General features: G+C 47.3%; 1 protein-coding gene across 1 annotated transcript in view; it reads left to right on the top strand.

Moving 5' to 3' along the window:
• Positions 1-967: 967 nt before the first annotated feature.
• LOC311322624 (uncharacterized protein) overlaps positions 968-27,161 on the top strand; it is a gene marked incomplete at its 5' end in the record, with an annotated part of 35,585 nt that continues 9,391 nt past the window's right edge. Inside the window, 18 exon segments of the mRNA XM_084454704.1 lie at positions 968-1,017; positions 2,786-2,899; positions 3,052-3,058; positions 4,130-4,218; positions 5,576-5,945; positions 6,282-6,390; positions 6,481-7,094; positions 7,254-7,712; positions 8,565-8,646; positions 8,836-8,917; positions 9,763-9,949; positions 11,375-11,448; positions 13,799-13,935; positions 14,507-14,783; positions 14,994-16,595; positions 19,479-19,652; positions 20,902-21,075; positions 21,894-22,067. Of these exon segments, the coding sequence (XP_084310830.1) occupies positions 968-1,017; positions 2,786-2,899; positions 3,052-3,058; positions 4,130-4,218; positions 5,576-5,945; positions 6,282-6,390; positions 6,481-7,094; positions 7,254-7,712; positions 8,565-8,646; positions 8,836-8,917; positions 9,763-9,949; positions 11,375-11,448; positions 13,799-13,935; positions 14,507-14,783; positions 14,994-16,595; positions 19,479-19,652; positions 20,902-21,075; positions 21,894-22,067 (4,775 nt within the window).

A 27,161-nucleotide genomic window follows, 5' to 3' on the forward strand; every position in this document is an offset into this window, starting at 1 on the left:
TGTAACGCTAGATAATAGCCAGATGGCTAAAAGCAGCTAACGGTAGCTAAGACTGTAAAGTGAGCTAGCAAAACGTATCTGTCTGTCTGTCTGTCTGTCTATCTATATATCTGTCTATCTATCTATTTACGGATCTATATCTGTCTACAGTATCTGTCTGTCTGTCTATCTATACAGTATATCTGTCTATCTATCTATTTACGGATCTTTCTATCCATCCATCCCTCTATGCATCCATCCATCCATCACTCTCTCTCTCTGTATGTCTCTAAATCTGTTTCTGTGTGACTCCTTGTGTGTCTCTCTCTCAGAGCTGTTCAGCTGACTATACACCAAACCTGACTTCTGAATCCTAGCCCCATCTCTAGCAGCACACACACACACACACACACACACACACACACACACCACGAGATGGCCCTTGATAGAGATATTCATAAATCCTTTTTACATGAGTCCAAAACCCCACCAACACCCACTAACGTGTGTTTAGTCTTCAGTGGTAAAGGGAACACTCATCATTCAGTCTCATGTCTGCTGACTCTGCAGTAGACACGGGTATTTCTCAGCTCCAGCTCTGATCAGCAGTGATGTAAACACCAACCCCGGGTAGACACGCTGATTTACACCCCTTGTCCTGAGCGGTGATGACCTGCGTTGTTGTTGCATGTGTCCTTGTCCAGATGAGCAGCTTTTGCCTCCTGCTACTTTGTAGATTGCAAGTGACCGTTTTGTTCATTTAATCATGTGTGGGCTGATGTCATCATGTGTAGGCTTGTATGGGGTGAAGTTACTTTCATATGGGCGTCTTTTTCATGGTTCATATTGATTTACATTTTCACTCCAACAAACACAGCAGTTCCAGCTGATAATACTCTGGTGATGTCTCTGTGTCTTTGACAGGATCAAACAGCAGAGACCAGCCTCACCTGGACCCAGCTGTGTGTCCATGAAGAGTGACAGGTCTATGGCTCTTCCTCTCACGTTCAGTGATGGAAAGAACCCTGATGAGAAAAGGTAAATATGAACCACTGATGTTATTTAATGAAGGTGACATGTTAGTTATTCACTAAAGTGAAGTTAACAGGAAGATTTACATCAAACTCTTGAGTCATGTTTATCATAGAAATGAAGTGTGACAGATCTAGGGTGCAACCAATCCCTTTCAGAGAAAGAGTATAGCAGCTTATAATGTCATAAACTACCAATGATGTAATACTGTAGCTACCAATATTGTAATAATTTTAGCATTTGTAACGTACTAAAATGATCAGCTGTCACGTCAGTAACACTCTTACTGATAAATCTAATCTATCTATCTATCTATCTATCTGTCTCTGTCTTTCTGTCTGTCAGTGTCTATCTCTTTATCTTTTTATATACGGATCCATCTATATATCTGTCTATCTATCTATTTACGGATCTATATCTGTCTACAGCAGTGGTTCTTAACCTTGTTGGAGGTACTGAACCCCAACAGTTTCATATGCGCATTCACCGAACCCTTCTTAATTGGAGAAATAAAATATGATTTTTTCAAATTCAAAACATAGGTATATATTTTACTGATGCACAAAATGAACCGTGCATCAACATCACTGTGTTCAAAGAACAAAACCATCAAAACATGATTTTCACACAAAAACATAATAATGAATATTTACTGCAAATCAGTGTGACTTCTGCTGTTGCCTTTCAGAGACCAGTTCAGAAATGTGCAGCTTCACCATGGCAAGTGGCACTCTCATGTCATTTTCGCAACAAAGTCTGTTCCTTTCACAATCACACGACGTACCATGACGACAGTCACAAGTCGACTACTGAGCGCACCAAATTCCCTGCAACACAGATAGGTCAAGCGATGTAGCGTGGTCACCTGCAGCCAATGATGGCCAAGCGGGGCGTGTCATCACGAATCATATGAGTCGGGTGTGTGTCTTGACCTCCGCCGAACCCCTGAGACTGACTCACCGAACCCCTGGGGTTCGATCGAACCCAGGTTAAGAACCACTGGTCTACAGTATCTGTCTGTCTGTCTGTCTGTCTGTATATCTGTCTATCTATCTATTTACGGATCTATCTATCCATCCATCCCTCTATCCATCCATCCATCACTCTCTCTCTCTCTCTGTATGTCTCTAAATCTGTTTCTGTGTGATTCCTTGTGTCTCTCTCTCTCAGAGCTGTTCAGCTGACTATACACCAAACCTGACTTCTGAATCCTAGCCCCATCTCTAGCAGCACACACACACACACGCACACACACACACACACACACACACACACACACCACGAGATGGCCCTTGATAGAGATATTCATAAATCCTTTTCACATGAGTCCAAAACCCCACCAACACCCACTAACGTGTGTTGAGTCTTCAGTGGTGAAGGGAACACTCATCATTCAGTCTCATGTCTGCTGACTCTGCAGTAGACACGGGTATTTCTCAGCTCCAGCTCTGATCAGCAGTGATGTAAACACCAACCCCGGGTAGACACGCTGATTTACACCCCTTGTCCTGAGCGGTGATGACCTGCGTTGTTGTTGCATGTGTCCTTGTCCAGATGAGCAGCTTTTGCCTCCTGCTACTTTGTAGATTGCAAGTGACCGTTTTGTTCATTTAATTACGTGTGGGCTGATGTCATCATGTGTAGGCTTGTATGGGGTGAAGTTACTTTCATATGGGCGTCTTTTTCATGGTTCATATTGATTTACATTTTCACTCCAACAATCACAGCAGTTCCAGCTGATAATACTCTGGTGATGTCTCTGTGTCTTTGACAGGATCAAACAGCAGAGACCAGCCTCACCTGGACCCAGCTGTGTGTCCATGAAGAGTGACAGGTCTATGGGTCTTCCTCCCACGTTCAGTGATGGAAAGAACCCTGATGAGAAAAGGTAAATATGAACCACTGATGTTATTTAATAAAGGTGACATGTTAGTTATTCAATAAAGTGAAGTTAACAGGAAGATTTACATCAAACTCTTGAGTCATGTTTATCATAAAAATGAAGTGTGACAGATCTAGGGTGCAACCAATCCCTTTCAGAGAAAGAGTATAGCAGCTAATAATGTCATAAACTACCAATGATGTAATACTGTAGCTACCAATACTGTAATAATTTTAGCATTTGTAACGTACTAAAATGATCAGCTGTCACGTCAGTAACACTCTTACTGATAAATCTAATCTATCTATCTATCGATCTATCTATCTGTCTCTGTCTATCTGTCTGTCAGTGTCTATCTCTATATCTTTCTATATACGGATCCATCTATATATCTGTCTATCTATCTATTTACGGATCTATATCTGTCTACAGTATCTGTCTGTCTGTCTGTCTGTCTGTCTGTCTGTATATCTGTCTATCTATCTTTTACGGATCTATCTATCCATCCATCCCTCTATCCATCCATCCATCCATCCATCACTCTCTCTCTCTCTGTATGTCTCTAAATCTGTTTCTGTGTGACTCCTTGTGTCTCTCTCTCTCAGAGCTGTTCAGCTGACTATACACCAAACCTGACTTCTGAATCCTAGCCCCATCTCTAGCAGCACACACACACACACACACACACACACACACACACACACACACACACACACCACGAGATGGCCCTTGATAGAGATATTCATAAATCCTTTTCACATGAGTCCAAAACCCCACCAACACCCACTAACGTTTGTTTAGTCTTCAGTGGTGAAGGGAACACTCATCATTCAGTCTCATGTCTGCTGACTCTGCAGTAGACACGGGTATTTCTCAGCTCCAGCTCTGATCAGCAGTGATGTAAACACCAACCCCGGGTAGACACGCTGATTTACACCCCTTGTCCTGAGCGGTGATGACCTGCGTTGTTGTTGCATGTGTCCTTGTCCAGATGAGCAGCTTTTGCCTCCTGCTACTTTGTAGATTGCAAGTGACCGTTTTGTTCATTTAATCACGTGTGGGCTGATGTCATCATGTGTAGGCTTGTATGGGGTGAAGTTACTTTCATATGGGCGTCTTTTTCATGGTTCATATTGATTTACATTTCCACTCCAACAAACACAGCAGTTCCAGCTGATAATACTCTGGTGATGTCTCTGTGTCTTTGACAGGATCAAACAGCAGAGACCAGCCTCACCTGGACCCAGCTGTGTGTCCATGAAGAGTGACAGGTCTATGGGTCTTCCTCCCACGTTCAGTGATGGAAAGAACCCTGATGAGAAAAGGTAAATATGAACCACTGATGTTATTTAATAAAGGTGACATGTTAGTTATTCAATAAAGTGAAGTTAACAGGAAGATTTACATCAAACTCTTGAGTCATGTTTATCATAAAAATGAAGTGTGACAGATCTAGGGTGCAACCAATCCCTTTCAGAGAAAGAGTATAGCAGCTAATAATGTCATAAACTACCAATGATGTAATACTGTAGCTACCAATACTGTAATAATTTTAGCATTTGTAACGTACTAAAATGATCAGCTGTCACGTCAGTAACACTCTTACTGATAAATCTAATCTATCTATCTATCGATCTATCTATCTGTCTCTGTCTATCTGTCTGTCAGTGTCTATCTCTATATCTTTCTATATACGGATCCATCTATATATCTGTCTATCTATCTATTTACGGATCTATATCTGTCTACAGTATCTGTCTGTCTGTCTGTCTGTCTGTATATCTGTCTATCTATCTTTTACGGATCTATCTATCCATCCATCCCTCTATCCATCCATCCATCCATCCATCACTCTCTCTCTCTCTGTATGTCTCTAAATCTGTTTCTGTGTGACTCCTTGTGTCTCTCTCTCTCAGAGCTGTTCAGCTGACTATACACCAAACTGTTACGCACACCCCTAATAGGAGAGGCCAAATGTGGTGGAACCCAGAGAACAGAGACAGAGGCCAGGAGATGATATAACAAGGATTTAATAATAAAGTAGCCTATAGCTAAAGAGCAACGTCCGTGATCCAAGGGGGTAATCGAGGGTAGTCCAGAGGTCAAGCCAGGGAGATCAGTCCAAGAAGGGAAAAAAAACAAGGGGGCAAAAAATACGAGGTCCGGGTGGGAACGGGTTCGGGAGACACAGGAGGGAGCGGGTCCAGGAGACACAGGAGAGGGAACGGGTCCAGGAGACACAGGAGAGGGAACGGGTCCAGGAGGCACAGGAGAGGGAACGGGTCCAGGAGACACAGGAGAGGGAACGGGTCCAGGAGGCACAGGGGGTCGGAGGGAGCTTGAGGGTGACACAAAAAGACGGGGAAAAACTCAGCCAGGAAGAACACAAAAACACGGTAACTCGAGGAGAATGCAAGGAGATGTATACGAGGAGAAAATACGGGAGCCAGAACTAACCGTACAGCTTATTACGTTCAAGCGTCGGGTCTCTGTCTGCAGCAGCGTTATATAGGTGGCTGTCCTGATGGTGATTGGAAGCAGCTGGGCTGATGATAATCGCCAACACCTGAGCAGCTAGCAGAGCAGAGACCCGGCCCGCTCAATCCGGCAGGGATGAGGCGCCGGAACGAGGCTGACGGGGGCGTGCCCGACGGGGAGGCATAACAGTACCCCTCCCCTCAGGGGAGGCACCGGACGACGGACCCGGGGCCCCAGGGTTGGCCCGGTAGAAATCGTCCAACAAGGACGGGTCGGCGAGGTAGGACGCCGGCACCCAACTCCGGTCCTCGGGCCCGTAGCCCACCCAGTCCACGAGGTACTGAAATCCGCGACCCCGGCGGCGGACCTCAAGCAGCCTGCGAACTGGCCACACAGGGTCCCCATCAGCCAGGATACGAGGCGGCGGCGGAGCCGGGCTGGGGGGAGACAAAGAGCTGGTGGCCACAGGTTTCAGCTGGGAGACATGGAACACGGGGTGGATCTTGAGAGAGGGAGGAAGAACCAAACGTACCGCCGTGGGGTTGATGATGCGGTCCACCGGATAGGGACCGACGTAACGGGGGTTTAGTTTCCGGGTGGAGGTTCGGGAGGTCTGGAGGGGCAGGTCCCGGGCCAACAGCCAAACCCTCTGACCAGGCTGGTAGTCAGGGGCCGGCACCCTCCGCCGGTTAGCGCTCCGCCGGGCGCGCTCGGTGGCACGGAGCAGCGCAGCCCTGGCGGTCCTCCAGACGTTCCGGCACCGGCGGAGATGGGCCCTGGTGGTTGGGACCGCCACCTCCAGCTCCTGTTGGGGAAACAGAGGGGGTTGGTATCCAAGTGAACACTGAAACGGGGACATACCGGTGGCGGCGCTCTCCATGGAGTTCAGGGAGTACTCCACCCACGGCAGGTACTTCGCCCAGGAGGATGGGTTGTTGGCGGTGACACAGCGGAGGGCGGCTTCCAGAGCCTGGTTGGCACGCTCAGCCTGCCCGTTAGACTGCGGGTGGTATCCGGAGGTGAGGCTGGCGGTAGCCCCAATGCCCCTGCAGAAAGCCTGCCAGACTTTAGAGACAAACTGGGGGCCCCGATCTGAAACCACATCCGAGGGGATCCCGTGGAGGCGGACGACGTGGAGGGTCAGGAGGTCTGCAGTTTCGGCCGCTGTGGGCAGCTTAGGGAGGGGAACAAAGTGGACCGCCTTGGAGAAACGGTCCACGATGGTCAGAATAGTGTCGCACCCCTGGGAGACTGGGAGCCCAGTGACAAAGTCCAGAGCTATATGGGACCACGGTCGACTGGGTACCGGGAGAGGCTGCAGGAGACCTGCAGGAGGCCGATGGGAGGCCTTACTCCGGGCGCAAATGGTGCAGGCGGCAACAAACTCCTTGGTGTCGCCCCTGAGAGTAGGCCACCAGAACCTCCTACCGACGAATTCTGCAGTCCGCCGCTCGCCGGGGTGGCACGCGAAACGACTGGAGTGACCCCACTCCAACACCCTTGCCCGGACAGCTGTGGGAACAAACAGACGGTTACGTGGTCCGGTTCCCGGGTCCGGTTCAGCCCGCTGCGCCTGTTTCACGACTGCCTCGATGCCCCAGGTTACGACACCCACCACCTGGGAAGGGGACAGGATGGTATCCCCACCCTCCGAGACATCCGAATCCTCCCTGGGAAACTGGCGGGAGAGAGCATCAGCTCTGATGTTTTTGGAGCCTGGACGGTAGGTTAGCGTGAAGTTAAAACGGCTAAAAACGAGAGCCCAGTGGGCTTGTCGGGAGTTGAGCCTTTTGGCTGACCCAAGGTAGGCTAGGTTCTTGTGGTCCGACCACACCAAAAACGGCAGGTTGGCTCCCTCAAGCCAGTGTCTCCACTCCCTCAGGGCCTCGTGAACCGCCAGAAGCTCCTTATTGCCCACGTCGTAGTTCTTAGCCGCAGGTTCGTAGCGCCGGGAGAAGTAGGCGCACGGGTGTATTCTCTGGTCCTCCCCAGACCGCTGAGAGAGGACACCCCCGATACCAGTGTCCGAGGCGTCTACCTCCACAATGAACTGTCTCTCAGGGTCGGGGTGGATCAGCACTGGAGCGGTAGAGAACAGATGCTTGAGTTGGGCGAAGGCAGCCTCAGCAGCAGGGTTCCAGCAGAAAGGCCGCGAGGTGGAAGTAAGCGCGGTGAGTGGCGCTGCGACCTGGCTGAACCCCTTGATGAACCGCCTCACAAAGCCCGCGAACCCCAAGAAGCGCCTCAGTTGGGTCCGGTCCGTGGGTTGTGGCCATTCCACGACGGCTTTGACCTTGGCTGGGTCTGCGCGCATCTGTCCGTCCTCCACCACATTGCCCAGGTAGGTGACAGAGCTGGTGTGGAACACACACTTCTCTCCCTTCACGTACAGCCTGTTCTCTAGGAGTCTTTGCAGGACAAGACGGACGTGCTGGTGGTGCTCCTCCATGGACCGCGAAAAAATAAGGATATCATCTAAATATACCACAACAAAAATGTTTAACATATCTCGTAGGACATCATTAACCAGGGCCTGGAATATGGCAGGAGCATTGGATAGGCCAAAAGGCATTACAAGGTATTCGAAATGGCCAAGGTGAGTATTAAAAGCGGTCTTCCACTCGTCCCCCTCCCTGATACGGACGAGATGGTAGGCATTGCGGAGGTCCAGCTTAGTGAACACCTTGGCATGGGTGAGGGGTTCGAAGGTGGAGCTAATGAGTGGAAGGGGGTATCTGTTCTTAACAGAAATGTCATTGAGAGCCCGGAAATCAATGCAGGGCCTAAGCCCGCCGTCCTTTTTAGACACAAAGAAAAACCCTGCCGCGAGAGGAGAGGAGGAGGGCTTGATTATACCCGAGTTTAGGGACTCCGTGATGTAATTCCTCATTGCCTCTTTCTCCGGGAGTGAGAGGTTGTATAACCGTCCTTTAGGCAGGGTGGCCCCAGGAAGGAGGTCTATAGGGCAGTCATACGGGCGATGGGGTGGCAGAGAGAGCGCCTCGTCTTTACTGAACACCTGGGCCAGGTCGTGGTAGGTGGAGGGAATTCCAGTGAGGTCTGGAGGGGTTAGTCTAGGCTTGGGGTCGCTAGAGGGAGACAGGGCGGAGCGAAGACAGGAGGCGTAGCATGTAGCCCTCCAGCCTAGGATCTGGCCTGAAGCCCAGGAGATGTGGGGTTCATGCTTCTCAAGCCAGGGTCTTCCCAGCACCAGGGGCGTTGTGGGGGCCTGAAGAACAAAAAAACGAATATCTTCAGTGTGATTCCCAGAGAGGGTGAGTGAGATCAGATCAGTGGTGTGAGATATGGTTCCTAGGGAATGACCATCTATGGCCCTGGGCATGATGGGTCGGTCTAGGGGAACTAAAGGGATGCCCGCCTGGCGGGCTAAGTTTTCATCTATAAGACAACCATCTGCCCCTGAGTCTATTAGAGCGCTGACAGAAAGGGTGTCCTTGCCCCAGGTGAGGGTAGCAGGGAAAAGGCGGCTAGGAGTGACCTGGAGCTGAGAAAAAGAGGCTTTGCTCACCAGTATGCCCCCTACTAGTGAGCTGAATCTTTTGGCCGGATGGGACACGCACGGATGAAGTGCCCCTCTTTACCGCAGTACAGGCATTGTTGGTTGTTAAGCCTCCGGTCTCGCTCCTCCCGCGAGAGCCGAGAGCGGCCGATCTCCATCGGTTCTCCAGACCCGGATGTAGCCGCGAGAGGAGGCAGCGTGGACTGAGATGGGGGCGGGGTTGTTCCTGCGTGACGAGGAGCGGGGCGCGTGACAGCTCGCTGAGCCCGGTCGGTTCGTCGTACCTGGAGGCGTGCATCCATCCTAAGGGCCAGTGTGATTAGTTCGTTTAGGGTTCCGGGATCATCGCGCACCAAAAGGTCTTTGATGGAGTCATTTAATCCCTTATGGAAAATATTGAGGAGAGCTCCGTCATTCCAGGCAGTCTCCGTGGCTAGAGTACGAAACTCGACCATATACTCAGCTACTGAGCGCGAACCCTGGGATATGGCCAGCAAGCGGCTGGCTACGTCCTGCCCGTCCTGGGGGTGGTCGAACACGAACCGGAACTCAGTCAAAAAAAGGGAGTAGTCCGTGGAGTAGGCTATACTGCTCCCGACCGCGGCTATGGCCCAATTGAGAGCCTTGTCGGCTAGTAGTGACATTATAAACGCTATCTTGGCCCCATCGGAGGAGTATTTGGACGGCTGGTGCGTAAACATTAATCCACACTGGGTTAGGAAACCCCGACACTGGTTAAAATCCCCATGAAACGGAGCGGGACTCACTAAACTGGGCTCCGAGCGAGCGACTGGAGGAATGGGCAAAACGGGGTTTGCAGGATCGACCGAGGGATTAGCCATCTGCCCTGGTGTGAATGGTCTGCTGCCAGCGGCGATGACGTCCAGAGAACGCTGGATGGAGGCAAGAGCCCCGGACAAGGCGTCCACCTTTGCCTCGAGGCTGTTTACAGACCCGACGGTGGCTCGGGTGGTGTCCTCCAGAACGGCTATCTGGCTTTGGACCGTGGGGAAGGCTTTCTGGAGCTCGGCCTGCAGACTGGTGAGCTGCGCCGCATGGCTAGTTATCTCTCTGCGTAAATCGACTACCAGAGGGAGGACCCCTGCCCCTGTTCCCGGGGAACCACCTTGGCTCATGTTGGCTTGAACGTACTGTTACGCACACCCCTAATAGGAGAGGCCAAATGTGGTGGAACCCAGAGAACAGAGACAGAGGCCAGGAGATGATATAACAAGGATTTAATAATAAAGTAGCCTATAGCTAAAGAGCAACGTCCGTGATCCAAGGGGGTAATCGAGGGTAGTCCAGAGGTCAAGCCAGGGAGATCAGTCCAAGAAGGGAAAAAAAACAAGGGGGCAAAAAATACGAGGTCCGGGTGGGAACGGGTTCAGGAGACACAGGAGGGAGCGGGTCCAGGAGACACAGGAGAGGGAACGGGTCCAGGAGACACAGGAGAGGGAACGGGTCCAGGAGGCACAGGAGAGGGAACGGGTCCAGGAGACACAGGAGAGGGAACGGGTCCAGGAGGCACAGGGGGTCGGAGGGAGCTTGAGGGTGACACAAAAAGACGGGGAAAAACTCAGCCAGGAAGAACACAAAAACACGGTAACTCGAGGAGAATGCAAGGAGATGTATACGAGGAGAAAATACAGGAGCCAGAACTAACCGTACAGCTTATTACGTTCAAGCGTCGGGTCTCTGTCTGCAGCAGCGTTATATAGGTGGCTGTCCTGATGGTGATTGGAAGCAGCTGGGCTGATGATAATCGCCAACACCTGAGCAGCTAGCAGAGCAGAGACCCGGCCCGCTCAATCCGGCAGGGATGAGGCGCCGGAACGAGGCTGACGGGGGCGTGCCCGACGGGGAGGCATAACACAAACCTGACTTCTGAATCCTAGCCCCATCTCTAGCAGCACACACACACACACACACACACACACACACACACCACGAGATGGCCCTTGATAGAGATATTCATAAATCCTTTTCACATGAGTCCAAAACCCCACCAACACCCACTAACGTTTGTTTAGTCTTCAGTGGTGAAGGGAACACTCATCATTCAGTCTCATGTCTGCTGACTCTGCAGTAGACACGGGTATTTCTCAGCTCCAGCTCTGATCAGCAGTGATGTAAACACCAACCCCGGGTAGACACGCTGATTTACACCCCTTGTCCTGAGCGGTGATGACCTGCGTTGTTGTTGCATGTGTCCTTGTCCAGATGAGCAGCTTTTGCCTCCTGCTACTTTGTAGATTGCAAGTGACCGTTTTGTTCATTTAATCACGTGTGGGCTGATGTCATCATGTGTAGGCTTGTATGGGGTGAAGTTACTTTCATATGGGCGTCTTTTTCATGGTTCATATTGATTTACATTTCCACTCCAACAAACACAGCAGTTCCAGCTGATAATACTCTGGTGATGTCTCTGTGTCTTTGACAGGATCAAACAGCAGAGACCAGCCTCACCTGGACCCAGCTGTGTGTCCATGAAGAGTGACAGGTCTATGGGTCTTCCTCCCACGTTCAGTGATGGAAAGAACCCTGATGAGAAAAGGTAAATATGAACCACTGATGCTATTTAATAAAGGTGACATGTTAGTTATTCACTAAAGTGAAGTTAACAGGAAGATTTACATCAAACTCTTGAGTCATGTTTATCATAAAAATGAAGTGTGACAGATCTAGGGTGCAACCAATCCCTTTCAGAGAAAGAGTATAGCAGCTAATAATGTCATAAACTACCAATGATGTAATACTGTAGCTACCAATACTGTAATAATTTTAGCATTTGTAACGTACTAAAATGATCAGCTGTCACGTCAGTAACACTCTTACTGATAAATCTAATCTATCTATCTATCTATCTATCTATCGATCTATCTATCTATCTATCTATCTGTCTCTGTCTATCTGTCTGTCAGTGTCTATCTCTATATCTTTCTATATACGGATCCATCTATATATCTGTCTATCTATCTATTTACGGATCTATATCTGTCTACAGTATCTGTCTGTCTGTCTGTCTGTCTGTCTGTCTGTCTGTATATCTGTCTATCTATCTATTTACGGATCTATCTATCCATCCATCCCTCTATCCATCCATCCATCACTCTCTCTCTCTCTGTATGTCTCTAAATCTGTTTCTGTGTGACTCCTTGTGTCTCTCTCTCTCAGAGCTGTTCAGCTGACTATACACCAAACCTGACTTCTGAATCCTAGCCCCAACTCTAGCAGCACACACACACACACACACACACACACACACACACACACACACACACACACACACACACACACACACACACACACACACCACGAGATGGCCCTTGATAGAGATATTCATAAATCCTTTTCACATGAGTCCAAAACCCCACCAACACCCACTAACGTGTGTTTAGTCTTCAGTGGTAAAGGGAACACTCATCATTCAGTCTCATGTCTGCTGACTCTGCAGTAGACACGGGTATTTCTCAGCTCCAGCTCTGATCAGCAGTGATGTAAACACCAACCCCGGGTAGACACGCTGATTTACACCCCTTGTCCTGAGCGGTGATGACCTGCGTTGTTGTTGCATGTGTCCTTGTCCAGATGAGCAGCTTTTGCCTCCTGCTACTTTGTAGATTGCAAGTGACCGTTTTGTTCATTTAATTACGTGTGGGCTGATGTCATCATGTGTAGGCTTGTATGGGGTGAAGTTACTTTCATATGGGCGTCTTTTTCATGGTTCATATTGATTTACATTTTCACTCCAACAATCACAGCAGTTCCAGCTGATAATACTCTGGTGATGTCTCTGTGTCTTTGACAGGATCAAACAGCAGAGACCAGCCTCACCTGGACCCAGCTGTGTGTCCATGAAGAGTGACAGGTCTATGGGTCTTCCTCTCACGTTCAGTGATGGAAAGAACCCTGATGAGAAAAGGTGAATATGAACCACTGATGTTATTTAATAAAGGTGACATGTTAGTTATTCACTAAAGTGAAGTTAACAGGAAGATTTACATCAAACTCTTGAGTCATGTTTATCATAAAAATGAAGTGTGACAGATCTAGGGTGCAACCAATCCCTTTCAGAGAAAGAGTAAAGCAGCTAATAATGTCATAAACTACCAATGATGTAATACTGTAGCTACCAATACTGTAATAATTTTAGCATTTGTATCATACTAAAATGATCAGCTGTCACGTCAGTAACACTCTTACTGATAAATCTAATCTATCTATCTATCTATCTATCTATCTATCTATCTATCTATCTATCTATCTATCTGTCTGTCTGTCTGTCTATCTGTCTGTCAGTGTCTATCTCTATATCTTTCTATATACGGATCTATCTATATATCTGTATATATACCATCTATCTATTTACGGATCTATATCTGTCTACAGTATCTGTCTGTCTGTCTATCTGTATATCTATCTATCTATGGATCTATCTATCTATCTATCTATCTATCTATCTATCTATCTATCTATCTATCTATCTATCTATCTATCTATCTATCTATCTATCTATCTCTGTGTGAGTCCTTCCCTCTCTCTTTCTCTTTATCTTTCTCTCTCTGTATGTCTTGAAATCTATCCCTGTGTGACTCCATATAAACATTTTCATTCATTCATTTCCATTCATTCAGTCATTCATTCCATGTGTGTCTCTCTCTTAAAGCTAAATCTGACTTCTAAATTCTAGTCCTACATCTAGAAACACACACACACACACACACACACACACACACACACACACACACACACACACACACACACACACACCACTATTTGGTCCTTGATAGAGACAGTCTTAAATCTTTTTTACATTATCCCAAAAACCCACCAACACCCTCTTACCCTGGTGTTCCTACTGTATGAAACATCTCTTAACACACATGGTTCCTCTGTCCCTGCAGTGAGGGGAGCAGGGCAGCCCTGACTGAGGATCAGTCCAGGTGTGCTGTGTGTGAGCAGATGCTGAGGGACCCAGTCCTCACCTCCTGTGGACACAGGTTCTGCAGAGCCTGCATCACATCTTACTGGCAGCAGCCTGGTCCATCAGCAGACCACGCCTGCCCCCAGTGTAGAGAGAGACCCACAACACCACCTGGTCCATCAGCAGACCACGCCTGCCCCCAGTGTAGAGAGAGACCCAGAACACCACCTGGTCCATCAGCAGACCACGCCTGCCCCCAGTGTAGAGAGAGACCCAGAACACCACCTGGTCCATCAGCAGACCACGCCTGCCCCCAGTGTAGAGAGAGACCCAGAACACCACCTGGTCCATCAGCAGACCACGCCTGCCCCCAGTGTAGAGAGAGACCCAGAACACCACCTGGTCCATCAGCAGACCACGCCTGCCCCCAGTGTAGAGAGAGACCCAGAACACCACCTGGTCCATCAGCAGACCACGCCTGCCCCCAGTGTAGAGAGAGACCCAGAACACCACCTGTACTGCAGCCACCCAGAGAGCAGTACGTTCAGAGAAGTGATGAAACAAGTAAGAGATTCACTTGGTAATCTGTTCTCTACCATGATTTAGATCCTCTCACCATCTGTAGAGCTTTGCCATGAATGTTTGTATTCCTGTCAATCTAATTTCCATACTTCCTGTCTGTCCTTAGTTGTTAGCGGTCTCCAAAGAGCCGTAGAGGATCATAAAGCCACTTTGAAGAGGAGGTTTGAACATGTGATTGAAGGAATCATAAAAACAGGGAATGCAATCCTCCTCAACAGCATCTACACTGAGCTCTACATCACAGAGGGAGAGAGTCAAGGGGTTAATAATGAACATGAGGTTTGGCAACTTGAGAGAGCATCCAGGAAACAAACCACATATGACACACCCATCAACTACAATGACATCTTCAAACCCCTGCCTGGTCAAGAGAGACCCATCAAACCCCTGCCTGGTCAAGAGAGACTCATCAAACCCCTGCCTGGTCAAGAGAGACCCATCACACCCCTGCCTGGTCAAGAGAGACCCATCACACCCCTGTCTGGTCAAGAGAGAACCATCAAACCCCTGCCTGGTCAAGAGAAACCCGTCAAACCCCTGCCTGGTCAAGAGAGAACCATCAAACCCTTGCCTGGTCAAGAGAGACCCATCAGAACTGTGCTGACTGTGGGCGTCCCTGGTATAGGAAAAACTGTCTGTGTGCAGAAGTCAATCTTAGACTGGGCTGAAGGAAAGGCAAATCAAGATGTGGAAGTCATGTTTGTGCTTCCTTTCCGGGAGCTGAATTTGATAAGACATGTCCGGTACAGTTTACTACAACTGCTGAATGTTTTCCACCCAGAACTACACATGGAAGGTGCAGAGCAACTTGCTGTCTCTAAAGCCACGTTCATCTTTGATGGTCTGGATGAGAGCCGACTGCCCCTAGACTTCAGAAAGAACCAGACCTGCTGTCATGTCACAGAGTCAACCTCAGTGGATGTGCTGCTGACCAGCCTCATCCAGGGGAATCTGCTCCCCTCTGCTCTCCTCTGGATAACCTCCCGACCTGCAGCAGCCAATCAGATCCCTTCTGAGTGTGTTGACCGGGTGACAGAGGTACGAGGGTTCAATGACGCACAGAAGGAGGAGTACTTCATGAAGAGAATCAGTGATGAGAACCTGGCCAGAAGAATCATCTCACACATCAAGACATCAAGGAGCCTCTACATCATGTGCCACATACCAGTCTTCTCTTGGATTTCTTCCACAGTCCTTGAGCACATGCTGAGTACAGAGAAGCAAGGAGAGATGCCCAAGACCTTGACTGAGATGTACACACACTTCCTGCTCATTCAGACGAAGCTGAAGAACCAGAAGTATCAAGGGGAAATCAAGACCGACCAGGAGGAGCTCTTGAGGGCCGACAGGGAAGTTCTCCTGAAGCTGGCAAAGCTGGCGTTTGACCATCTGGAGAAGGGCAACCTCATGTTCTATGAAGAAGACCTGAAAGAGTGTGGCCTCGATGTCCAAGAGGCAGCAGTGTTCTCAGGGGTTTGCACAGCAATCTTCAAAGAAGAGTCAGTGCTTTTTCAGAGGGCAGTCTACTGCTTTGTGCATCTGAGCATTCAGGAGTTTTTCTCAGCGGTCTACATTTACCATTGTTACGCAACCAAGAACATGGAGGCACTCGAGCCCTTCCTTAAAAGGAAGACCAAATCTGTGTCCAAGGAGCTGGCTCCAATTGAGCTACTGAAGAAGCGCTTCCTTGCTGCGTTGCCGAGGAGGAGGGAGGAGCCTCCGGATGAGCTGTCTCTGAATGAGCTGCTGAGGGGGGCGGTACACAAAGCTTTGCAGAGTGAGAACGGACACCTGGACCTTTTTGTCCGCTTCCTCCATGGCCTCTCTCTGGAGTCCAATCAGAGACTCTTACGAGGCCTGCTGCCTCAGATTGAGAGGAGTCCAGAGAGCATCCAGGAAACAAGCAGATTCCTCAAGAACAGGGGGGATGAGGAGAAGAACATCTCCCCAGAGAGGTGCATCAATCTCCTCCACTGCTTAATGGAGATGAATGACCATTCAGTTCAGCAGGACATCCAAGCTTACATGCAGAAGAAGACATCAACCGAACTGACTCCAATACAGTGCTCAGCGCTGGCCTACATGCTGCAGATGTCAGAGGGGGTTCTGGATGAGCTTGACCTGAACAAATACAACACATCACAGGAGGGGCGGAGGAGACTGATCCCAGCTGTGCAGGTCTGCAGAAAGGCTATGTAAGTATTCATCTTTCTATACAATTTGATCAATCTATTTAACCTTGTCTGTCCCATTGACCCAGAGGTATCTTCTGGAAGTTCCCTGTGTTACTAAAACCCCTTACCCCTTACTAAAACAGTTCCCTGTGTTACTAAAACCCCTTACCCCTTACTAAAACAGTTCCCTGTGTTACTAAAACCCCTTACCCCTTACTAAAACAGTTCCCTGTGTTACTAAAACCCCTTATCCCTTACTAAAACAGTTCCCTGTGTTACTAAAACCCCTTACCCCTTACTAAAACAGTTCCCTGTGTTACTAAACCCCCTTACCCCTTACTAAAACAGTTCCCTGTTACTAAAACCCCTTACCCCTTACTAAAACAGTTCCCTGTGTTACTAAAACCCCTTACCCCTTACTAAAACAGTTGCCTGTGTTACTAAACCCTCTTACCCCTTACTAAAACAGTTCCCTGTTACTAAAACCCCATTGAAATGATCTCATCTTCACTACTTTGTCCCTCATCCATCTACAATATTTACTACTATTCTGAATTTATGACTGACTGAATGAGCCACAATTAAGTTACAAACACAATTTACTATACATATAAAGAGTACTTCCCTATGCTCTACAGCATGATATTTTAGGCAGAGTACTTTTCTTGCCGTCGGCTAGAAATATTGATGTATGCTTCACGCAACTCCTTAACTCTTCATGTCATATAGGAATGCTGTGATATAGGAATGCTATCAGATAGGAATGCTGTCATATAGGAATGCTATCAGATAGGAATGCTTTCATATCGGAATGCTGTCATGCTATCATATAGGAATGCTATCATATAGGAATGCTGTCATGCTATCATATAGGAATGCTTTCATATAGGAATGCTGTCATGCTATCATATAGGAATGCTATCATATAGGAATGCTATCATATAGGAATGCTTTCATATAGGAATGCTGTCATGCTATCATATAGGAATGCTATCATATAGGAATGCTATCATATAGGAATGCTATCATATAGGAATGCTATCATGCTATCATATAGGAATGCTGTCATATAGGAATGCTATCAGATAGGAATGCTATCGGTCAGTGTGTCATTAATGCCGTCCACCAGGAGAGCTGGAAAACACGTCTAGCCCGCTGACAACAGATTAAAGTTAAAGTCCCACTGATTGAACCCACAACCTCCCAGTCTCTGGGAGGACACTCTACCACTAGAATGAATGAATTCTCTGAATGCCTCGCCCCGCTCTGTCAGGCCCACAGTTATTTACCTTTAGTCAGAGGAGGGAGGAAAGAACAAATATATAGAAGTATCAGACTCAAAATATATCCCAGCTACTGATGAGCCCCACACAATGCTCATTTAAGTTCTGTTATCAACCAAGGTTTTTGGAGTTGCCTACACAGCTTGAATGTTTACTCCCTGTCTAAAGCAGCACTTATCTTGTTAGGTGACACTATGTGGACTTCACCGTGTCAGCATCTGGGAGAGCTGTGTGGTAGTTTCTCAGTGCTCTCGTGTTCTCCCGTGCTCTGGGAGAGCTGTGTGTTAGTTTCTCAGTGCTCTCGTGTTCTCCCGTGCTCTGGGAGAGCTGTGTGGTAGTTTCTCAGTGCTCTCGTGTTCTCCCGTGCTCTGGGAGAGCTGTGTGGTAGTTTCTCAGTGCTCTCGTGTTCTCCCGTGCTCTGCTGCTCTGTTGTTGTGTGTGATCACGCGTGCACCTCGCTCTGCACGAATGCTCTTTACTGAGCTCTGTGTGTCTCCCCTATATGTTATGTGTAATGAGTTTTAGTCAGTGAGGCATTCTTACTCCCATCTATTCTCTGATCTTCTAAAATAGATTTTAGGTCTTTAACTGGTCAGAACCAGCTGGAGCTGACCCCCCTATAACTTTTAAAAACTGCTACCTCTGCGCTTGGCATGTTTCCACCTCCTCACATTGCACCATACATACATCCAGTGAGGAGTAACACGTTAGAAAGTACCCGTGCACAATGCATCAACAATCCCTCGCCTACACGGCTGGCAGCTCTGTCTATGGCTCTGACAACGGGAGCTCTCTGCCATGGAAACACCGACACTATTTCTCCCTCCTCAAGATCAAGGACTAAATACTGGTCAAGGGTAATCTATGTATAGAGGCCCATAAGGTGTGAACCTGAATCAGTTATTCTGAAAGCACAAATGCCATGGAAACAGGTATTTTTCCTACCCTCATTCCTCGTTATTATTCTGGAAAAGGTGCAAATGCAGTCACCTCTGTTGTGGTGCAGCAAACTAGCCCAAACTAGCCTACTCCTGATTTCTCTAAATCGTATGCTACCAACGGACACATCACCTAGAAACTGCGTCAGTTATCGATTTATCATTGTGGATGGCCACAAGTTAAAAATGCCCTTTTTTGCAACAGAGGACTTTAATTTCACTATTAATTTCATTTAGGCTCCTACACATGATTGAAAAGTGATCAGTAGTGACTATATTCTGTATTGGTCCATGAAGCCTACAGCATGCAGCGGGCTGAGAGCTGACTGTTCTATCATCTTCTAGGCCTGTACATCAACAGTGAGCTTTAAACCTGTAATTTTAGCTATGTTTTCATTTCCCCCATATCAAAATATAACATGCTGTATACTGTAGGCTATCAAATTAAAAGTTTGAGAAGCTTCTCCTCTTGAGGTTGGCGTATTGGTTTGAAGGCTAGGAATGTTGTAGGTCACTGGCCAGAGATGAGGTAGCCTACGAGTTATTGAAAGCTGGGTACCCTTTATTAAGCCTTAGGCTACATATGATGTGTATATTAATGTGTATATTATACAAATCATATCATTAAGATTAACATGTCATTAAGGAACAAAAAGTCATACATGTTTACTTTGTAATTTCAGACTCTCTGGATGTGTCCTCAACGAAGCCTCATGTGAAGTGGTGGCCTCATCTCTCAGCTCAAACTCCTCCCACCTGAGAGAGTTAGACCTGAGTAACAATGACCTGCAGGATTCAGGAGTGAAGCTGCTCTCTGCTGGACTGGGGAGTCCACACTGCAAACTGGAGAAACTGAGGTCTGTATCCCTGAGCATATTCAAATGCTAAATGATGGGATTTAAATGTCTAAGTAATTGTACATCTCTGTCCTTGAAGAGGGATGTTTTGAGCATCAACATTCAAGTTGAGAAATTATCTTTGGACTACAGTACATACAGTAGAGTTGACAAAATAGGGACTATCATCTCAAAGCTTAAATACAGACATATACAGACTGTAGGTGGTGGGTGGGTCCTTTATTGAAGGAACAAAGACACAATCAAGATGAAATACAAATGTAAATTGGGTACACAATATACACAAAATCCCAATACACAAGAGTGCAAATAAACAAAGTGTATAAAAGTTGACTCCTTAGCATGCCTAGATGTGTAAAACATGTCCAGGTGTACATGATGAAGAATCAAATAGTTAGTAGGCTAAAGCATGTTGGTAAATGTACATGTCCTGTCCAAAGAGCCTTAGCACCCTCCAAGCTGACTCAGGTCCCTAGTGTCCATCCAATCAGGACGCTGATTGGATGCTGAGTATTCATACGAGCATGGGTTCCCAAACTCCATCAATGTGGGCCTCCCCTCTGAAAACAGTGACACACCCACGCCCCCCCAACCCCCCAAATTTATCCATTTTGCAAGGCAGCGTCAGCTAGCCCATAACGTTACACAGCTAAGTTAGCTCGGTGGCACCTGCTGCTAGTTAACGTTGATGTTTTTGCACAATATATTCATGCCTACGGGGGGAGGCTCTCTCTGCACTATCCACACATTTAGTATAATATTATAGTATCTCTCACATTATTTATTTCAATCTTCTGACCTTTAAAATCACGTTTCATTCATAAAAACCATAGACATTTCAAACATGAATAACATGTTTTTCCTTCTTTTTTTTCTAACCATCCCTCCGCGCCTCCCCTGACTTTCTTTGGGGCCCCCTGGGGGAGGCCCGCCTCACAGTTTGGGAATGCCTGCATTAGAGGAATTAAAAACCTGCTCATGACTAAAACATATTAGATGCAGCAGCACTCTCTCTCCTAGCTCCAGAATGAGTCACTCTGTTTATAATTCAGTCTGAGAGAGGAAGACAATATAGCTGTCATTCCTCCTTTTCACCACTAGTGTAGCAGTGTTTGTCAGAAGGCTGAAGTGAAGAGTGAAGTTACGCCTTTAGTCAGAAAAAATGTTTTGCCTGCCAATGAAAACACGCTTTGTCAATACACTGATTACTGGTGAAAATGTTTGCTAATACTTGTCCTTGTCTCCTCAGCCTGAGAGGATGCAGATTAACAGAGACATGCTGTTCTCTGCTGGCCTCATCGCTCAGCTCAAACTCCTCCCACCTGAGAGAGTTAGACCTGGGTAACAATGACCTGCAGGATTCAGGAGTGAAGCTGCTCTCTGCTGGACTGGGGAGTCCACACTGCAAACTGAAGAAACTGAGGTCTGTATCCCTGAGCATATTCAAATGCTAAATGATGGGATTTAAATGTCTAAGTAATTGTACATCTCTTTCCTTGAAGAGGGATGTTTTTAGCATCAACATTCAAGTTGAGAAATTATCTTTGGACTACAGTACATACAGTAGAGTTGACAAAATATCATCTCAAAGCTTACATACAGACATATACAGACTGTAGGTGGTGGGTGGGTCCTTTATTGAAGGAACAAAGACACAATCAAGATGAAATACAAATGTAAATTGGGTACAAAATATACACAAAATCCCAATACACAAGAGTGCAAATAAACAAAGTGTATAAAAGTTGATTCCTTAGCATGCCTAGATGTGTAAAACATGCCCAGGTGTACATGATGAAGTATCAAGTAGTAAGTAGGCTATAGCATGTTGGTAAATGTACATGTCCTGTCCAAAGAGCCTTAGCACCCTCCAAGCTGACTCAGGTCCATAGTGTCCAGCCAATCAGGAAAGGCCTTACATACATTTCTATGGATGCTGAGTATTCATTAGAGGAATTAAAAACCTGCTCATGACTAAAACATACAAGATGCAGCAGCACTCTCTCTCCTAGCTCCAGAATGAGTCAGTCTGTTTATAATTCAGTCTGAGAGAGGAAGACAATATAGCTGACCTTCCTCCTTTTCACCACTGGTGTAGCAGTGTTTGTCAGAAGGCTGAAGTGAAGAGTGAAGTTACGCCTTTAGTCAGAAAAAATGTTTTGCCTGCCAATGCAAACACGCTTTGTCAATACACTGATTACTGGTGAAAATGTTTGCTAATACTTGTCCTTGTCTCCTCAGCCTGAGTGGATGCAGATTAACAGAGACATGCTGTTCTCTGCTGGCCTCATCTCTCAGCTCAAACCCCTCCCACCTGAGAGAGTTAGACCTGAGTAACAATGACCTGCAGGATTCAGGAGTGAAGCTGCTCTCTGCTGGACTGGGGAGTCCACACTGCAAACTGGAGAAACTGAGGTCTGTATCCCTGAGCATATTCAAATGCTAAATGATGGGATTTAAATGTCTAAGTAATTGTACATCTCTGTCCTTGAAGAGGGATGTTTTGAGCATCAACATTCAACTTGAGAAATTATCTTTGGACTACAGTACATACAGTAGAGTTGACAAAATAGGGACTATCATCTCAAAGCTTACACACAGACATATACAGACTGTAGGTGGTGGGTGGGTCCTTTATTGAAGGAACAAAGACACAATCAAGATGAAATACAAATATGGATTAGGTACAAAACAGGGGCTGCTAGGATCCCAAATCCTTAGGGCAGGGGTGGCCAACCAGTCAGAGACTAAGAGACACAACAATGACTGTGGTACCACCCAGAGCAACACCATATATACCAGCGTTTCTAAACCTTTCTTTCAGTCACCGCACCCTTCATACGTACTTAAAATCCCAAGGCACCCCAGTCTAAAATAAGAAGAACAACGTTATAGTCCATTAAATACACATTTAAAGTTAATTTATTTAAAATTAATTCATACAACAAGATATTTTCTGACAAAATATATTTTGGACTGGGCTGGGTTAGGCTGGACTGGGTTAGGCTGGGCTGGGTTAGGCTGGGTTAGGCTGGACTGGGCTGGGTTAGGCTGGACTGGCCAGGGTTAGGCTGGGCTGGGCTGGGTTAGGCTGGACTGGGCTGGGCTGGGTTAGGCTGGACTGGGCTGGACTGGGTTAGGCTGGACTGGGCTGGGTTAGGCTGGGCTGGACTGGGTTAGGCTGGATTGGGCTGGACTGGGTTAGGCTGGACTGGGCTGGGTTAGGTTGGACTGGACTGGGTTAGGCTGGCCCGGGTTAGGCTGGACTGGACTGGGTTAGGCTGGGCTGAGATGGGCTGGCCAAGGTGAAAGCAGATGGAAGATTGGGGCAGTGTGTTATTTCTTGTCAAGGCTAGCACTCATTTACTCACTCACTCACTCTCTCTCTCACTCTCTCTCTCTCTCTCTCCTCACTCACTCACTCACTCACTCACTCACTCACTCACTCACTCACTCACTCACTCACTCACCCACTCACTCACTCACTCACTCACTCACCCGTGTCTGTCTCTCACTCACTCACTCCCTCACTCTCTCTCTCTCTCTCTCGCTCTCTCTCTCACTCACTCTCTCTCTCACTCACTCACTCTCTCTACCCATGTCTGTCTCTCACTCACTCACTCACTCACTCACTCACTCACTCACTCACTCACTCTCTCTCTCTACCCATGTCTGTCTCTCACTCACTCACTCACTCACTCACTCACTCACTCACTCACTCACTCACTCTCTCTCTCTACCCATGTCTGTCTCTCACTCACTCACTCACTCACTCACTCCCTCACTCACTCACTCACTCACTCTCTCTACCCATGTCTGTCAAGTCAAATCAAATCAAATAAGCTTTATTGGCATGAATGGTAATAAACCGTTGTTGCCAAAGCAGAAGAATAATACACAATTATGTACATATACATACATATGACATACATATACACATTCATTACATAAAATGTTACATTTGCCAATGCAATCCAATTGAGTATTAACCGGAGAGATATGATATATACATTAAAATCATTAAATACAACTAAATTAAACTAAATTAAATTAAAATAAAACGTAAGAAATATATATGTTACGGTGAATGTGAGAAAACGGGGAATGTGAGCTTTTCCCGGGTTAATGTGCACATTCCCCGACCTCGCGGGAGATGTGAGAAATTGGTTAGTATTTCTCACATCTCCCGCACGGTCGGGGATTGTGCACATTAACCAGGAAATGCTTACAATTCCCGACCTTGCGGTAAATCTAGGAAAGTCCAACCGTATGCAAAACCTCTGCGCAGCCGGGTGGTGGGAGAGGGCTCGTGCGCTTAGAACGAGAGGCGCTTGACATTTTGCCCATGGTTTTTGAATACATAGCATCAATTGCATTAATGGAAACATTAAATTGGGTCTAATTATACATGTGTTGAAAGTTAAGATAATTAGCCTACAAGCCGCGAGGCTACGCAACACAATAAGCAAAACAATCTCACTGTTTCACTCGTCCCACTCCTGTTTTTCACTCGCCCCGCACGGCAGGGACAAGAGAAACAATGCACATCTTCTGTTCTCGGCCGTCTTGAATAGAACTGTTACACCACAGAACGAAACTTACAACTAATAGGTTAGTAAAGGACATGAACAAGTTGTTTGTCATCAAAAAATGGAATCTCCATCTTTATTAATTTCTGTGTAAATCTGATCAAACCAAAAAGTGTTTCATTCGTCCCGGTCCTCCCCTACAGTTAATAACAGTCTGTGGTCTACCTTGAACAGTAATATAGCCTATGCTGCACACAGTGTAAGTAGTATTAGGAGGATACACTGGTGATCAAGTTAACAAACGCAAAAGGAACATTGCAACAACAGGAAGGTGGGAACCTCCAAAGGAACCCTACACGTTAGCTAGCAGAAAGACAGCCGAAAAGACGAAAAATCTCTCCCAGGTGTGCGCCAGTAACGTTAGCCCAACTACCGTGGGTGCCTCTTATGGTGCACGCACTCCGAGGCGTCACATAAGCCCTCTCCCACCACCCGGCTGCGCAGAAGTTTTGCATACGGTTGCGCTTTCCTAGATTTACCGCAAGGTCGGGAATTGTAAGCATTTCTCGGTTAATGTGCACAATCTCCGACCGTACGGGAGATGTGAGAAATACTAACCAATTTCTCACATACCAATTTCTCACATCTCCCGCAAGGTCGGGGAATGTGCACATTACCCGGGAGATGTGAGAAACGCACATGTTTCTCCTACATTCCCCGCGAGGTCAGGGAATGTGCGCAATAACCGGGAAAAGCTCACATTCCCTGTTTTCTCACATTGACCGTAACATATATATATACATACACATACATACACACACGCTCTGTATGATCCTGGTGACCTCAGACAGGTGAGGGGGAGGGCTCTGTATGACCCTGGTGACCTCAGACAGGTGAGGGGGAGGGCTCTGTATGACCCTGGTGACCTCAGACAGGTGAGGGGGAGGGCTCTGTATGACCCTGGTGACCTCAGACAGGTGAGGGGGAGGGCTCTGTATGACCCTGGTGACCTCAGACAGGTGAGGGGGAGGAGCCTGGTGACCTCAGACAGGTGAGGGGGAGGGCTCTGTATGAGGCATGTGTGAAGGCGAGGAACGTCGGGGTCTTGCAGGGGGTTGGGTTCCACCAGTGGCAGGGGGTTCTAGATGGGGGGGAGCAGTGTGAGGTTCAGGTGGCGGGTGCTGTATAAGCCCCCCATCCCTAAAAGGACAGGGGTCTTGCAGTGGAGAGTCCTGCCCTGATGACCGAGCGCTTTCTGGCCGGGCTTGACCCCGGGGTGGGGGAGGGGGGCCCATACTGTGGTGAGGTGGAGACGGTGGTTCATGTGTTTTCTGTTTGTCTTGTTCCTCTGTTTGTGCTGTTACAGCCCTCATGTGTGAGGTTGGGGTTTGTGTTTTCTAAGGAACTGTTTGGTGTCTGTTTTCTCCCTAGTGTTTTTGTTTTTGGGGGGACTAAAAAGGTTCGGGGCTAGAGGAAGAACATTTGGGGCGTCAGGTATGAGGCTCCCCCTGCAGAACACTTCTTTAGTCTCAGAGACATTCAGCTCCAAGGAGCTCTCCTTCATCTGGGAGGTCAGGGTGTTGACATACTCAGAGTATGTGGACAGTGACTGCTCCTTCCTTATCCAGACATGCACAATTGTCACTTTTCGATGAAATTTGCTGTTTTGAATCCAAAATAGGTCACCTACGTGATTCGTGCAGATCTGATTTTGGGGAAGGGGTCAAGAGCCTGAAGCCACTTACATAGAAAGATAATAAATCTGTGAGTCTGTGAGTGTGGACATTGGGATTGAGCCAATGGAGCATGAGAATCTGATACTGTGGATGTATGTTTGGATCTGTATGCGCGGGCATTGACAGTCAGTTAAAAAGCAGCAAGCGAAGCTGAGTTCAAACTCAGTTCACTAGTCACAGTTCAGCGCAAGCCCAGTCTGGGACCTGCTGTTTGGAAAAAGCCAAGTTGCCACAGTGCTGTGTGGAAGTGCGTGCCAGACACAAACCTCCATAGAGGAGATCAACTGAAACCCCCAAAAGTAGCCTACCTGCAGTCGTAAAGCCCAGGAACATATCCCCCTCACATTTCAAAATATAGGCTTTCCCCCCCCCCCCCACTTTTCTAATCCCTCAAATTACATTTATTTTTCCTGCCACTCTTGGGCGATCACTCAGCTGTTTGCCTGCTGTGTTTCTCTCACTGCAAGGTAACCGCAGCAGGGTAACGAGCAAAACCTGCTATGGATTTTCAGAGACTTGGCTGTTCTCATGCAATGAAAGCGGAATGGATTCAATTGGAGATGTGACTCGTCTCTGTATGTGAACTGTTTTATTCTTACCACTGCGTCAGGTAGGAGTAGGATATATGCTAGTAGCTAATTCAGCTCATCAAATAGTTGTGTAACTGGTGGGGCTGCTGCCCTTTTGGTAATTTCCTTTGTAAATGTGAGCAGTATCATTGGTAGCCTACGTTGCATTAAATGGGTTAATAATGTTAAATTGACTGCACTTGTATCCAAAGCACTTTACAATGGCCTCTCATTAAACCATTCATACACACATCCACACACCAATGGCAGTAGCTGCCTTGCAAGATGCTAGCCTGCTCATTGGGAGCAATTTGGGGTTCTTGCGCAAGGACACTTCGACATGTGGACAGGAGGAGCCGGGATTTGATCCGCCGACCCTACGGTCATTGGATGATCTGCTCTACCTCCTGAGCCACAGAACTAAATTTGTACTTTGAACTTTATTAGGGGCCAGGCAGCGTAGTTGCCGGAACCCTATTGTATTTGCCTATATTATTATTATTATTATTACTACTATTATTATTATTATTCTCCATCTTCCACTGAAGTCTAACTTCCCGTGGACAAAAAATCACCAAACTTTGCACATAGCTCCAGTACTATACCCAAAGTCCTCAACCTGCATTGTAGGTCAATAAACCTGAAGGTGGCGCTACAGCAACAGTCTAAAGTTTA

This window comes from Borostomias antarcticus (assembly GCF_949987555.1).
Source record: "Borostomias antarcticus genome assembly, chromosome: 20".
Taxonomy (NCBI): domain Eukaryota; kingdom Metazoa; phylum Chordata; class Actinopteri; order Stomiiformes; family Stomiidae; genus Borostomias; species Borostomias antarcticus.